The 16,157-nt window shown below is 40.4% G+C and overlaps 1 protein-coding gene across 1 annotated transcript; it reads right to left on the bottom strand.

Annotated features, from left to right (window-relative positions):
- Positions 1–4,901: 4,901 nt before the first annotated feature.
- Positions 4,902–5,636, bottom strand: LOC105144972 (matrix metalloproteinase-14). The gene has a single exon (XM_011054243.2). The coding sequence runs from the start codon at positions 5,634–5,636 to the stop codon at positions 4,902–4,904; it is 735 nt and encodes a 244-aa protein (XP_011052545.1).
- Positions 5,637–16,157: the final 10,521 nt, after the last annotated feature.

Here is a 16,157-nt window from a genome sequence, read left to right on the forward strand (position 1 = left end):
GATAAGTGCACAACCGCAATGGGCGGGACAGAGAGGACAACGGGTTAGAAGGCAACGGGTGAGAGAGAGAGAAAGAACAACCATTTCGTTCCCTCTAACACGGACCCCGATGACACGCTATTTTTGACACTTGAAACACTTTTTACCTAGTTCTTTCTTCTTGCAGTCTTTAGCTTTGTGTCCTTTACCGCTACAATTGTAGCACCTCACGTCTGTTTCCTGTTCCTTTTCACCTTTTGATATTGGTTTCCTCGCTTCTTCTATCTTCTTCTGCATGTTATTTCTCTCTCTCGTCCCCAGTATTCTTCTTCCGAATTGCTTCGTATACTTTCAGCTTCTCCTTGAATTCCGTCAGTTTTTTTGCTCCGTACAATATAATCTTGCGCGTTTTCCGGAAGTCCATCAATCATGTACTTCATGAGCGCTTCTGCTTCTATGTTGCCTCTAGCTATTTTTTTCATCACATAATAATATTCCGGTACGGTTTCGTCTCTCTTCAATCTTCTTTTAACAGCATATCATGTATTTGAGCACTGTTTATTTTGTCTATAAATTCGTCTTGTAGAATTTCTTTTAATTTCTTCCACGACTTGATAATGCCTTCGCTGTCGATGAGCATTTTAATAGGTCCAGCTAGTGATTTCTTTGCGAACACTAGTTTCTGTAATTTCGACCATCCAAACAAGTTAACCACATCTTCGAATTCAGATACTCATCTTTCAACCGGATATGCGTCTTTTCTTCAAAAAGTTTTTATTGAGTCTTGCACGTCTCGATATGTCATTGCGAATATTCACTTGGTTGCCTCTGATAGAGTGGTTCTCTTCGAGGTCATTTTCACTTTCTTTGTTACTTCTTTGCTCCTCCCTTTCCTCGTCTTGCTCGTCAGCTGTTCCCTCGTCACTTTCCTCTTCGTCTAATTCGCCGTCCTGTTTTTTGGCGTGAGTGTATCTAGGTCCATTAAGCCATGTAGTATGCGCGATATGATCTCTTCTCTATTCCCGCTGTATTCTAGACCCAGGATGTTGCAGCATGATATTAAGTCGCCGATCGATAGTTTTCGCGCTGCTTCTATCTTGTTCACGTACCCTACCGTGTCTTTCTTAAAGGTGAAGTCTTCGAAGTCTCTGTCGGTTCTTGCGGTCGCCTTCCTTTTCGAACACGAATCTATGCAAAGCCGTCACGGCAACGGTCGTCGCCGTACGTATCTTTTGTCGAATAGCTTTTATTTGCGCGAGGTTGCTCATCTTATCTTCGCACACTCCGCGCACCGTGACACGTGTTTGCCGTCGCTACTGTCACGCACTCACTCGCGTCGTATTGTCACCTTCCTCTTGCCGTTGGCGTTATCGACGCACTCGCGGTCTTGCCGGTGTTTCTGGTGTCGCTGCGCCACCTTGTAGTTGACTTTCGTCTTTTGTCTTTTCATCTCTTCGTTTTTTCTTTTGTCTTTTCTCCGTCTTTTCTCTCTCTCGTCTTTAGTTTTACGTCTTTCCTTTGTCTTTTCGTCTCTTCGTCTTTTCCTTTGTCTTTTCTCCGTCTTTTCTCTCTCTCGTCTTTAGTTTTACGTCTTTTCCTTTGTCTTTTCTCCGACTTTCGTCTCTCTTTCGTCTTTAGTTTTATGTCTTTTCTGTCGTCTTTTCTCCGTCTTTCGTCTCTCTTTCGTCTTTTAGTTTTACGTCTTTTCTTTCGTCTTTTCTCTGTCTTTCGTCTATCTTTCGTCTAATCGTCTCTCACCAGCTCTTGTCGTACATATCCCGGACGAGCCCTCAAATTTGTAAGATATCAGACGACATCCAGAGAATGGAATTGTTCGGTGAGCCAGTATCGTTGGCCGACGGTTTAGCAGAGAGACTCTTTGTTTTTCACCTCAATTCTTCGTCGTGTGCCTCGCTGTTGTTAGACTGTCCTTTTGTTCTCGCCTTCTTCTAATCTTTCGGTCTTGCGCAGGCGCGCTGATACTCTAGCACATATCGTCAAAATCGGAAACGCACGAACTAAATAAGAATTCGTAAACACAGTATGTCCTTTTCCTACACAATAATATTAATCTCTCAGATGAAATTGATTTTGAAAATTTCATATTAATCTTCAATCATAATATTTATTGCCATAACAAAATAAACTTTTGATCGATAATGACAATTTCAATCAATAACGCTCTTAATATCGTTATATGAGAAATTTAATCCAAGAACAGCATATTTGTTTTAAATAATGTAGTAGAGTCAAATATTTTTTGATTCAATAATATTATTTTTTTATTTAATGATTTAATGATTAAATATAGCACTTTTTAAATCAAGGAAACTATTATATATAATCGAACTTTACGAAAAGGGTGTTCGTTTTTAACCACAATGTGCCGATTAACTAACAGTTCAGTTATTTGTATCATTTGCACGACTTTAATATCAGTTAATACATCTATTTGATAAAAAATTGTACACACAGATTTCAGAAAATAAAATGTCATTAGTAAGAAATTTTTAATGCTACTGCGTTTTTAAAACAAATATGTTGTTCTCTTCCTTTATAATTGTATTAAGAACATTGTAAAACAAAGTTATTGATTTTTCGTTTTTTGTTATTCCAAATTGATACTATACTTAATTGAACGAAAATAATAATTAAATGATTTAATAATAATGATTTTATAGTAGACTATCTATGTATATATTCGACCATGGAGCAAGCCGTGGAGTGAGGGGCCGGGGGGAAAACTGGGCGAGAGGGGTTGTGGTGCGGGGGGGGGGGGGGCAGCCATGAGCTGCTTTGTCCTCCCACCACCTCTCATAGTTTTCCTCCCCGGCCCCCGTCCCCACGGGCGCATATGTGTGTGAGCTCGTGACGTCACGGCGTGACGCGCCGATGACGATCCAGCGAGCTCGAGGGCGGGCGAGCGACTGAGGGAGTTCGCGCGTTTTTTCTTCCCGCCTGTCGCTCTCGCTCGCACGTTTCTCACTCGTATCGGAATTGCGTTCGATCGATTCGCGCGCACCCGTTGCATTCGATCGTCGTTAGTTTAATAGTAATAAAAAAGTCTTACCTCACGTTTCTCACCGCATCCTTAAAGATACGATAAGATTTCTTTCCATTTATATATGTTTCTTCCAGCGTGCGCTGTCGCTCTCGCTCGCACCAACGTTTCAATTTTCTCACCGCATCCTTAAGGATCGTGTTCGCTAAAATCACTAGCACTAGTAACCGGAATCTTCGTCGGAATCGCAATCTATTTCGAAATCTATTTCTTCGAATATTTCGTCAAGAATATTTGCGAATTGTTCCGGATCCACGTTTCTAATGTATTCGACTACGTTGGCTAAGTTGTCAATGTTCGCACGGTTTGTCATATTTTTATCGATTTCGACAAAAATAACGAACGGTATTAGAAACGTAAGACGCGTTTTTTTCTTCGCTACTAACGCTCGTTTAGCGCGAGTAATTATATATATATATATATATCATATGATTATATATATGATTTCACATCCATTTCCGTTTTCCTTTTTGCTATTTTTTCCCCCATTAAGTTTGCGTTAGCGCGAGTTTTCTTTATGTAAAGATACACATATGCCCATCTTTATGTAAAGATATATATGTGTGTGTAGAGGTAGGGATATATAAAATATAATACTTGTGTATATTTTAAAAGTGTAAGTTTATCGTTTAACGTTCTTCAAAAATCAATGCGATCAACTCGAATACGTCGTCGCGATCGAAATCATGTTTCGTTTTTTTTCGAGTATATTCGCAGATTTCGTGACGGTGGACGCGACTGCAAGAAGTCGTAAAAGTATAAGTTTTATCGTTAGTGTTACAATTAACGTTCTTCGAAAATCAAGGCGATCAACTCGCAATCGAGTATGTCGTTGCGGTCGAAGGATTCGTTATCATACATCGTTTTTAGCATGTTCGCAGATTTCGTGACAGTGGACGCGATAGCGAGAAGTCGTGAAAATTTTTTGTCGACGTTATCGGTCATTGCGGTTAGAGAGGAAATGAGACGATTTACACAGTGTTCGAGATTAAATATATTAAGTACAGTACTTTTCGACATGGATAGACGAGCTGTACTTGTTTCTAGACGCAGTATTGGTAAATTATTTATTCGTCCGAAGCGTATTAGATTTTCAACGTACATCGGAGACGGCACACGTATTCCTTTATTGTTTTCGTCGTACTGCAAAAGGGACAAGATAACGTGTTTTTGTTCGAGAAGCTCTCTCCAGATGTCCAGTGAAAGCGGAATCTCTTTACCGTGACAATCTCCCAAAATGATAGTTACGTGAGAGGGGAGTGTGACATCGATACCAATGTTCAAGTATTTGTAGCCAGTTACAATAAACGGATATCTTCTCTCGAGAATGCGTGCGGTAGGATGATGTGCGAGTAGATGTCTGTAATTAAGGAAAAAAAGAAATTAGTAGATGGAAAAAAGACACGCAAAGAAAAAAAGTATCTACCTGTTGTCTTTATCTGGATTTGCATCAGTTGAATCGTCGACTGTTTTTTTCTTCTTCGTGCTTCATTCATCGCTACTGTCCCGTTCCATAAGATAATTTTCGATATCCACGTTGTTGAGCATTCTCATGATCGAGAAAAAAAAGCTTGGAAAGTGCGTACAAACGATTGTCGGAATGATCGTTTCTTTCGTACTGATTATGTAAAAGTATTATAGTATATGTTATATATGTCCTTCCATTCTGTCCTTCTCCTCCTCCTCCTTCTTCGTCTTATTTCTCGATGTGTTTTGTCAATGTATTACTCGATCGAATTAGTCGACCAAAGATATCTTGCATTTGTCGTAATAATCCGTCTCTCGAACATTTGAGTACGTTTAGATTAAATTTACCAACCTCTGTTACGGTTCTCGTGAATTCGTTAAATGTGTAAAATTGTTATTTTTTAGCAAAGTACAGATTACCATTTATATATCGGAAGGCCAAGGTCGGAGCTGGTGGTATTCCTGGGAATACCGCTTGTAACGATTGATATGAGCGAACACTCATACTACATTCGTCTATCTGCGCCACGTCGTTACTATTGAAGATCGCGTAGGTTTGTCCTTTGTTAGTATTTACTGCGGTATCGATCAAAGCATTCGGGGGAAATCCTAAACTCGAGAGACGTTTTGGCCAACCTTTTTTCAATTTGAAACTGGAATACTCGATCATGTAAACTATATTATTTACAAACAGTACTAGTTCACCCGAAGGCCTTTGATACGCGGCTGATAAGGAGAAATTCTCCGGAAGGAAATCCATGTAGCTGTTTAGTATGTGCGGTCCGTCGTATTTTGTATCATCTATATTTATCGATACGTAGCGTTGGTACGTGACGAATATTCGATGATGCAATACCAATACCGTATTCACATATTGTAAAGTACAGAGATCTACATACTCGGGTTTATTTGTAGTAATTTCGATAGTTGGTGGTGTTGTTGACATCGATGGTGTAGTTGTTAGTTTTGGATTTTTAATTCCATAGAGTTGTTGAATGACTAAAATGTCCTCTATGTTGAGTTTAACGATTCTATTCTTATTATTAGCAGTAACATATGCGAACATTATGGAGTCTTCACGCGAACTGTGTGGTAATCCTAATGCGTGTCCAATTTCATGTGTTACCATATTAAGCAGATAATCATTGTTACTAGCAGATTTTTCGGTTAGATATATACGCTACGATTCTGTAGCATCTACATACGAGGTCTGTTCAAAAACTATCGCGAATTTTGTGTTTTTTCAAAAATTATTTATTTATTCATGAATATCTATTTTGTCCCCTTCAAAGTAATCCCCATCAGATATTATACACTTGTGCCAACGTTTTTTCCAATCCTCGAAGCACTTCAAAAAATCATTTTTTGTGATCTTGTTCAGCTCCTCCTTCGATGCCGTCTTTATCTCCTCAATCGTAGCGTAGCGTCATCCTTTCATGGACCTCTTCAGTTTCGGGAACAAGAAAAAGTCACAGGGGGCCAGATCTAGGGAATACGGTGGCTGCGGCATCATTAGTGTGTTGTTTTTGGCCAAAAATTCGCGCACAAACAACGATGTGTGAGCAGGGGCGTTATCATGGTGCAAAAGCCAATTTTTGTTCTTCCACAAATCCGGGCGTTTCTGGCGGATTGCTTCGCGCAAATTGCGCATAACTTGCAGGTAATATTCCTTATTGACCGTTCTACACTGTGGCAAGAACTCATGATGCACCACGCTCTTGCAATCGAAGAAAACTGTAAGCAAAACCTTCACATTCGACCGAAAGCACGCTCTTCGTCGTTCACATCTTCTCGGCCCTCTGAGAACATTTTATACCACCGATAAACGTTGCTTCTGTCCAAGGTAGCTTCACCATATGCCACAGTCAACATTCGGAATGCGTCCGTGCACTTAATTTTGTTTTTCACATAAAATTTGATACAGATTCTTTGATCCATTTTTTGGAATAGGCAAAAATCGAAGACGAGCCAAAACACGTGCAAGCAAAGCAGCTGTCAAAAATTAACTGAACATTCAAAATGGCCGAACTTGTCGGTATAAGTGAGAGACATGAGTACCAACATAACGCCACAAAAAAATCGAAAATCGAATATATGTAATCCGCGGAAATTCAAAATTCGCGATACTTTTTGAACAGACCTCGTATATTTCAGCGGTGTAATTGACAACATTTGAAGAATAGAACGCGTGAGCGAGTACTCCACTAGATCCATCGAACGAAGAGGAGCAAATTTCCTTGTTACATTTACGATCAGCGTACGTATGTGTGCCACTACGATAAGATATTAAGATATTAAGATGGGATTTAACGTTTTACGTTGGAACGATAAAGACGAATTCGCTGCTCATAGCGAGAACGCGAATGCGGTAGTTTTCAAGATGTGCACGTCCGCCAAATGGAAGTTCCATGTGAGATGTGTTTTCGACCATTTCTTCCTACCTGTATTATGCTCGTGATGCAAAATGTCCGGGAGACCACATCGTGGTTTATGCATTTGATACAACATATAGTTATTCAATGTACCATCACCCAGTATTTGATAATATTCTTGAAATAACGAAATCGCTTGTTTAATTTCTCTCTCTTCGAAGGATAATTGCGTATTGTTTTCACTGTTACGCAAGTAACCGTACTTTTGTAGATACAGAATTGTTTCAGTATCTATGCCTTGACGATTCGTCTCTGTCGTCGTAACGAAGATGACGACGATGATGACGAACGCGGGGGACATCGCGATGTAGCACAAGTATACGACACGCAGCAGAAAAAAAACGATATGTACTCGAACGCTTTGTCAAGAGTAATGAATCGCGTTCCATGATTTTTTCATATATACGACACGACAAAATGCTTCGTCAATAGTAATGAATCATGTTTCGTACTTTTTTCATGTGTATTTACATTATAATACGACAGCGTGACATTTGACAAGGAAGGAGAGAGCTTGAAAAATATTATACGATTTTGCGAATAACATTAGTCAATGGATTGTACTCTATCACCCTGTAGTGAATAATAAGACAATAAGCTGTGGTGTTCAGTGGAATATTTTCCTTACACTCGAATTCTATACGAATATCCACAGTAGCGCTTTTTATCAATTCGTTTTGGCGAGAACAATCGATCACTACGAATAGGCCGTGTATAAGAAATTTCCCGATAGATAACATAGTGTCGCGATTGTCGTGACCGTAGTACGTCTTTTAAAATTTTACATACATATCGTAGAGAATAGCGTATTTCTTGCGTTCGAAATCTAAATTCATATCGTCGTAAGGATAAAAATCAGAATTTAAAAAAAGTTTCACATTAGTGAGATTACACTCGTCGAATTGCGAACCATTTTGCGACGGTACGTTTCTTTTTCCGGTTTGAAGCGCAAAAATTACATATCGCGGTTTTTCCATTTGCGATGTTTTAACAGCCCACGAATGCTTCGTTGTGCTTTGAAGCAGACGAAATTCGTACAGGTCCCTCGACCGGAAACACATGCTGAGATATCGTCCACCTTCCAACGTTCGCAAAAGTGATAATTTATTGACATCGTTCAGCACTACATGTGGCATTTTCCATTGTATCTTCGGTAACGTGATTTTAGGTTCCGCCGATTCATGCGCCACAACGCAATTGTTATCGTTACGCGCACGTATCAGGATAAGTTCGTCGCGCGTTTATCACTATGCGTTTGTAATCCTCGCAAAATCCTAGAAGTGTATTGAGTGGTATGCAAAAGTTGAAATCATCGGACAGCATTGTGTGAAATAAGTGCATTGTGCCGTTCTATCCTGCATTTTCTAACGTTATACTCTTGCTAGTGGTTAACGATACGAAATTTTTGATCGTACTGGTAATACCAACGTTTCTACATCTATCGATTTTCACACCGTCTATCTTGTACCGAATCTCATCGAACATGAACGCGACGCAATTATTCGATAGTTTTGGTTGTTCGGATTTGTCTCCATCTCGTTTCTTCGCTGAAAATTTTCCTTCGACGTAGAGAAATCTCTCGCACGGTAACGTGTACAGATCTTGGTGTTATATGGGTATTCGTATTTCATCGCTGTATCCGAATGTGGTGTTAGCGTATGAGTTGTAAGTGAGTTTCGATCTTAACGATACGGTCGTCGAAGATGGGTTCACCTCCTATATGTAGAATATCGCGACTCATTTCTCATGACGAATCCCAGAGATCGTAGAAATGCGACGTTCGCAGCGTTCAATCTGTCCTCCGTTCCTCTCTGCTTTCCTCCAACGTATCGTTCGGTGAGCAATGATAATTGCGACGTCTGCGGTACGATTGTCGTCGTAGATGTATTCTTACAATCGTGCGACTCGTTCAGAACGAGCATCTTTCGTTCGTGAGCATATTTTTTTATCGTTTACGCCGTATATGAAGTCAAATCGATATCGCCTCTCCACGAAGGTTTATGAACTGTCCGTTTTGATTCACTATACGTATCGTTATATCGGTAACGTTTCTCGCGACTGGGAGATAAATGACGTGCGTAGGAGTATCGGACAATTTATATCCAGGTGGAACGTTCATCGCGAATTCGTGTATCGTATACGCTGGTTTATCGTTGTTGTACGCACCCGAAGTAATGTTGCATTCTATACGAATTACAATTACATTCATAATGTTTACAGGTTTGTCAGACGCGTACCACTTGTTCGATTGTATTACGCGAGAGTTCGAATAACCTAATAGCGAACCGATGTTATTCGGTTTCGTAAAATTTATTCGGTACGCACATTTGATCTCGCTTCTCATAGTATTCTCATTGGCTCGAAGAATCAGTATCTCTTCTGTACGAGTACTATCGTTGCCGTCGTCGTCGTCGAATATGTATTCATCGTCATCATTATCTTTATCGTTTGGCGTTCGTCGTTGTATGTGACGAATAGCAACTCTCAGATACTTGTTTATAGCACTCAATTCGTACGATCCTTCGGGAATCGTTATCACTTTATCGTCGGTATTGAAGTAGAAGTTATTATTCGTGGAAGTAACATTCGATATCGCGTTGTACGTCTCGAAATTCGTAAGACCCAATTCGTATTCACCGTTACTTAAATCCAACGCAGGGAAGTAACTCGTCGTGAGAATACTGGTTGTTCCAGTTAACGTGAGAGTCAATGACATGATGTAATCGAAGGTAAACGCTCAACTGAGATGACTCACACGACGCATTATTAGATATATTTTTTTCTCCAATCTATTTCTCGAAGAAATCGTAGACACAACTGACCACAAATACTCTGATCGAACGTTTGATAAGAGCGACGATTATATTATACGTTACGTTGTTTCCGAGATAGTGTTCGAGTTCCCTTGACGGTCTAAGATTGCCAAAACCATCGAAGTAAACAGCATTATTTCCCTTTTTCGCATAAGCAATCCAGTGTGTACCCGCATTTTCCGAATTATCGAGATTTACGATACCGCTTTCATTACTATGTGGTTTCGTCGGTAACGCGTCACGCATAAACACACCTCTGAAGAATGGTAAACGCAAACGATACGCCGCACGATTCAACTGTTCGTTCGTTGTGAGAGCAGTATTTTAAGAGTCTCTAACGTTTCCTTCCACGATATTTTTTTTTACCTCTTGCCTTTCTTTTCTTCACATTACCACCGCTACCACGTTTGTAGGGCGCTAGGTACAGTCCACGACCTTCTGTCTGACGTCGAGCAGCTTTGCGATCGCTTACAGCTCTCGCCGCGCTCGCCGCTCCACCGATCAAAGATCCGAGTGTACCCAACATTGGTAACCTCCGCGTTTCGTTAATGGAAGTAGTCTCTTCCTTTTTGTTTTTTTCCTTCTTTTCATACCCATCCCTAATTTCGTTTTTGCTTTCATGGCTGCCCATACAACGGTCGCGGCAGCTTTCTCACCAAACGTCGAATCACTCGCTGTTATACGTTCGCGTGCTCTTTCGGCAAGAACTCGATCGGCAATGTGACGATCGGTGAGATCGTTGCTTAGCGAATAGGCGATATCGTGTTCGCGACACACCGCATCCAATCGATTTATACCTCGATCGCCACGTACTAGTCTTTTCGCGAGACGAGTACACAAAATTGATAACCAGGTATATGTACTTCGAACGAAGCGCGTTTATTGTCTTGTCAAGTAAACCTGCTCTATACGCAGGAGTCATTCCTTCCTCCTCCACGCTATCTTATTTCATACGACATATGTCACAATTTTTGATAAGTGATGGCGGACCGTCTATGTGTGTTCGTTGCCACGAACGTACACGGACGATAGCGTTGCACTTCAGGATCCGTTTTTAAATGTTCGGGTAACCGATCCCACAGCTCCACGTAATTCTCAAATTCCTGTAGAAGAACGATCTTTGGTACGTATTGCAATTGCTCGGCGGTAAAATCGAGAATCCGACGTTTATCCGTTAGTAAGAAAAACATTTTTTGTGATAACAACAACGACGACCGCTCTTTACAGTAAAACTATGCGATTCGAGTACCTGCTCGGGGATATAAATAGTGTCGTAAAACTCGGTCGCGTTATATCGCGCACGCGCGTTACACAAGTAGATGCGATTCGTACGACAATCACGAGCGATAGGAGTGTCGAATCTCGATCGCAAGACGTGACTCATGTCCGATGAAACGGTTAGAGAAATTCGTAGACACGACCTTTTACTACCGAATACAATTTCGCAGCGGATGGAATATTTGTCTTTATACCTGAACCACTACTCGTACCACTGGTTTTATGAGTAATTAAGAGCGGAGCGATAATGTTTTTGTATTTGTGTCCCTTGTTACTCTTAATAGGCATTCTGGCGTTATTATCATGTCTGTGAGCATTCGTCATCAATAATATATGTTTGTACGTTTGTTTATTATTCTCTGTGTAGATAGCGTCGTTTGGAATCTTCTTGAAGATCAGCTCATATAGACCTGGTGTACCTTTGTACCTCATTCCGTCTATGATTATAGTGTCGTCCGTATCTACGTCAAATTTTTTATTACTTAACATCGTACCGTTTTCATCAAAATAAACACTGTAGACAAGATCGATTTCGTTTTTTGCAGTTTTTTACCAGTTAAAAGAGTATTGACGTATATTTATCCTAACGGTCCTAACTGACTTTGCAATCTCTGACGACCTTGAGGTGTGTTCAACACCTGTCTGACAGACGTTTCGAGCAATGGATCATCATCGATTTTAAAAACTTCTTCGTCCCGCAAGTTAAAAGGAGTTACCTGTTGTTGTTGTTGTTGTTGTTGTTGTGTTCTATTGGTGTCGAATGAATTATGGACGAATCAAACATAACGTTTGATCGTTTCTTTTTCATTTGTTTGTTCCATGGAAGACACTAGGGAGTAATTTGTGTTGGAATCGCATCATCATCATCATCATCATTATCGTCGTTATCATAATTATCGTCGTCATCCTCATCATCGTTGTACTCACGTTTATTCTTTTACTTACTCTCCGTAAACTTAGTGTCAAATGGTTTATCTCCACTTCAGTGTTTCCAGCAATTTGTTTCAACGGTTCGATAATAGGTTTTAATTGTTTCTCCAGAACGATCTCATTCTCCATTATGCCAGTCTTCAATGCTTGGTGTTTCTTACGAATCGACGCGCGTGTCTTCGCGATCAGTTTCGCTGTTTTCTTCCGTTCAGAGATACTTTTCATTCTGACCATCTTATCGTAAAAGAGGTACTGCTCACTTTTTTTACAGATAATTTTTTTACACTACAGCGAAATCGTTGAATCCTCGTCTGTATCTACTGTTGCGTAATGCGCTATCTTTGTCTATTATCACAAAACCGTATTTGTGTTGTCAACATAAATGGCACAAAGTGCAAAAATTCTCATACGACATATCAGTGTTCACGTGATCGTTATAAATGTGTTTTAAATTGGTACTTGTTTGAATAGTATCAAAAAATTTGCATTATCGCGTATCAAATGTTTCGATATTTTTGCATACGTCTGACAGAGATAAAAACAATCAATGTTCGTGTGTCGACCCATAGAAAAATATTCTCTAATAGTATTCTAATTATCACAAGCCACATCATCGAATACGAATTGGGAAGTGGTATGACTCCTTCGGTGGTATGACGTCACGATTGTTGGAAAATACGTGGTAGCCGATACCATTTATCGATTCGAGTAGTTCTTCCAAATATCGATATTTCGGTTGAAAGAGAGATTTCGAATACACGTACATGTTTTCGAAGAAACGTACACCATGTGGACTTTCTATCAAACTTATCAAAGCGTTTGTTTTACCACAGTTGGACGCAAGATGATGCAACGAGTTGGTGGATCATCTTCGATTGCTCGATGCTTCTCGTCGAGCGGATAATAACGCTCACGACAACGAAATATTGTCGATAATCGAAGAACTTCGCTGGACTAATTATAAATTAAATCGTTGTGACGAAAAGTGCGACAGTGGTCAGGCTCGCGCGAACTCGATACGATGTCTGTGAATAAATTTGGTATGTCTATGAAGGGAAACGAAATCGAAAAGTCGCGATCGTCGATAGAATCTTTACGAAATTACGTACACGACAATGGGCTTTGTCTGAATCCGGATCATTACGACGTGAAGAGGCGAAAAATAGAACACGTAGCCGCGCCGGAATTCGACACCGATGTGGTAAACAAAAGCTACGTCGAACATATGCTTCGAGACGCGCGAAATGAGATCGAGGAATCACTTAGAACGATAAGGAGAGATGCACAGGAAGTGTATAGTGATGTGGAGAAGGTACGAGGAAACATGGAAAGGAGTGTGACGAGGATATCTGATGAGATTCAGCATTTGAATCGAGATGTAACTGTACGAATGAAGAATGTAGTGACCAACGAGACATTGGAGAAATCGTTTAAAACGACTGGGAGAGATACGATCGTGCGCGCGCTTCAGGATACGCAGAAAGATATCTCGAACGATGTCGGAAAAGTGCGAAACAACGTGGAGGAAGTTTCGAAAAGTGTAAACGCGCTATCGACGAAAGTGTCTAACGATATTCAGCGCGGTGTAACTGACCTGAGTCAACGAATGAATAACATAGTGACGAAAGAGACGTTTAAAACGACAAGGAGAGATACGATCGTACGGCGCTTCAGAAAGTGTCTAACGATGTTCAAATGCTGCATCATGGTGTAAATGATCTACGTCGACAATATCGACGAAAGTGTGTAACGAGAACGAGATTCGGCATCTGAATCGAGGTGTCTAGGTATTTAAACACATTCACAGTTGTCGAATAGGAAGATTTAAAAAGATACGCGCAAAGCTCGTTTCCTGTCGTAAAACAGAGACAGATGAGTGTCGATCAAGAAACGAAAACTTGTGAATGAACTCCACGCGATGAAATTTTCCACGTCGTCACGTCGTGGTGCACGATCGCGATGATTTATGGCAAGCCGAGATGTAGTCGAGATGCGTCCTTATGCGCGATTCAACAAAGTTACAATTACATTTTAACAGTTATCGATGTTTTGAGTAAATACGCATGGGTTCTACCACTCAAGAGCAAGAACGGAAGCGACGCAGCCGCAGCGTTATCTGAAATATTTTGCAAGGACGAACGATATCCACGAAACTTGCAGACAGATCAAGGAAAGGAATTTTACAATACTATCGTGCAGGAAAAAATTGTGAAGAGATACAACATAAATCATTATTCGACGTATTCGGTGATGAAAGCGTTGGTAATGGAACGATTCAACCATACACTCAAGAATAACATGTGGAAAACATTCACGTTAAACGGCTCGTACAAATGGATCGACGAGCTACCGCGTCTATTGTCAGATTATAATCATCGTAAACATCGAACTATCGGGATGCGGCCGATAGACGTAATTCCCATCATTGCAAAATGACTCTTGTCGACGGTATACAGTGTAAAAATTGCCGCTTCAATGAAATTCAAGGTAGGCGATCCAGTACGTATTAATAAATTCAAGACAATTTTTGAAAAAGGTTACACACCCAATTGGTCCACCGAGATTTTCTACATCGTTAAAACACAACGTACAAATCCTGCAATATATCTACTGAAAGATTATCAAGGGAAGCCGATAGCTGGTGGATTCTATGAATACGAATTACAGCGAGTCTCTAACCCTGACGTTTATCTTATAGAAAAAATACTACGCAAACGAGGAAATAAAGTGTACGTGAAATGTTTAGGAATGGACAATTCACATAATTCTTGGATAGATAAAACGAATGTATTGTAACTTTCTTTGTTTATTACAATAAAAAACTACAGCACATTACAGAGGTATTTTATAATGTCCCCAAGGTAGAGTAGCGACCGATTCGGGTACGACGTACCGCTTATCATCGTATGGATTAAGAGCGAGCTTCAATTCAGACACTGTGTAAACCTCGTGCAACGTCGATCGTATGCACGACTGACGTCTCGACTGTACCGTCGCATCGTTCAAACATCGCGCATAATCATCGAAAGTGATCGTTTTCGCGACAACGTTTTTCTTGATATCCTTTATTCTCTTCGTATCGCTCTTTCCGACCATTCTCAATGCGTACATCTTCGCTCTCAGTCCTATGAATTCCGTCATAATTGCACCATCATTTTCGTCTTTCATCAAACCGGGTATTTTATTATTAACGCGTGGAAATCATACGCATTTATCTCAGGATAATCACTCGTGTCGAATCTCGCGATATCACGCTTGATGTTCTCGTATACATTCTCACACTCCAGAAGATAAATCAAGCTATCCATGTCCGTGTACATAATCTTACATTTATCGCGATACAATGGAATCATGTATTCATAGTAAAATTCATATATACGCAACTTAGATATTTCGAGAATGCACATACCTACGTATATCGGTTTATTTAATTTTATCTCGAGTTTCCGCAATTCAACAGCGATTAGATTTTCAGAAAAAATACTTCTACTGTGAAAATTCGGTTTCGCTATCATCGCTTCCGCACTGTATCTCCCATCCCAATGCGTTACAAGTCGAACGTCAACATGATCGCGTACATTCTCCATCGTTTTTTCAAATACCGCATTATTCATCAATTTGTAAAGATTCCTCTCAAATTCGTTATTCGCGAGTATTCTAAATCTCGTATTAAGTTCGATATATCCGCGAAGCCATGGGGATTGTGCGAATTGTAATATTCGACGAATTTTTCGTACGTGTAGTCCATGCCGAATACATTGTTGTAAATTGCGATAGTGCACGACATAGCGTACCTTATTATAAAGAGTGGCCAGTAGTTTGTCATTCCGTTTTCCGGGAGGCCGTTCGTGAGTGGGGCAGAACGGAACGGTCTGCATGAGCGTCGTGAACATTTTACGGATACGCAAGATCGACCTCTAGAATATAACCGACAACGGAGTCGGACGATACAGACATTACGTCAAAGCGCTCGTCGACCCATTGAAATTCTCCGTACGGTAAAGATTTGGACATCGCCCAACCGTACAGATTATTCACATCGAAGTACATGAGGTACGTTGAAGGTTTCGAAGGATCGTACGAAGATGCATTGTACTTGTTATTAGCTTGCGCGTATCTATGCGAACATTGACTTAAACCACCGCGTATACCACGTTCCACAAACATCACCATCGATGTCGGTGAGTAATTTGAATC

This window comes from Acromyrmex echinatior, unplaced genomic scaffold (genome assembly GCF_024713525.1).
Source record: "Acromyrmex echinatior isolate Ae372 unplaced genomic scaffold, ASM2471352v2 Scaffold24, whole genome shotgun sequence".
Classification (NCBI taxonomy): Eukaryota; Metazoa; Arthropoda; class Insecta; order Hymenoptera; family Formicidae; genus Acromyrmex; species Acromyrmex echinatior.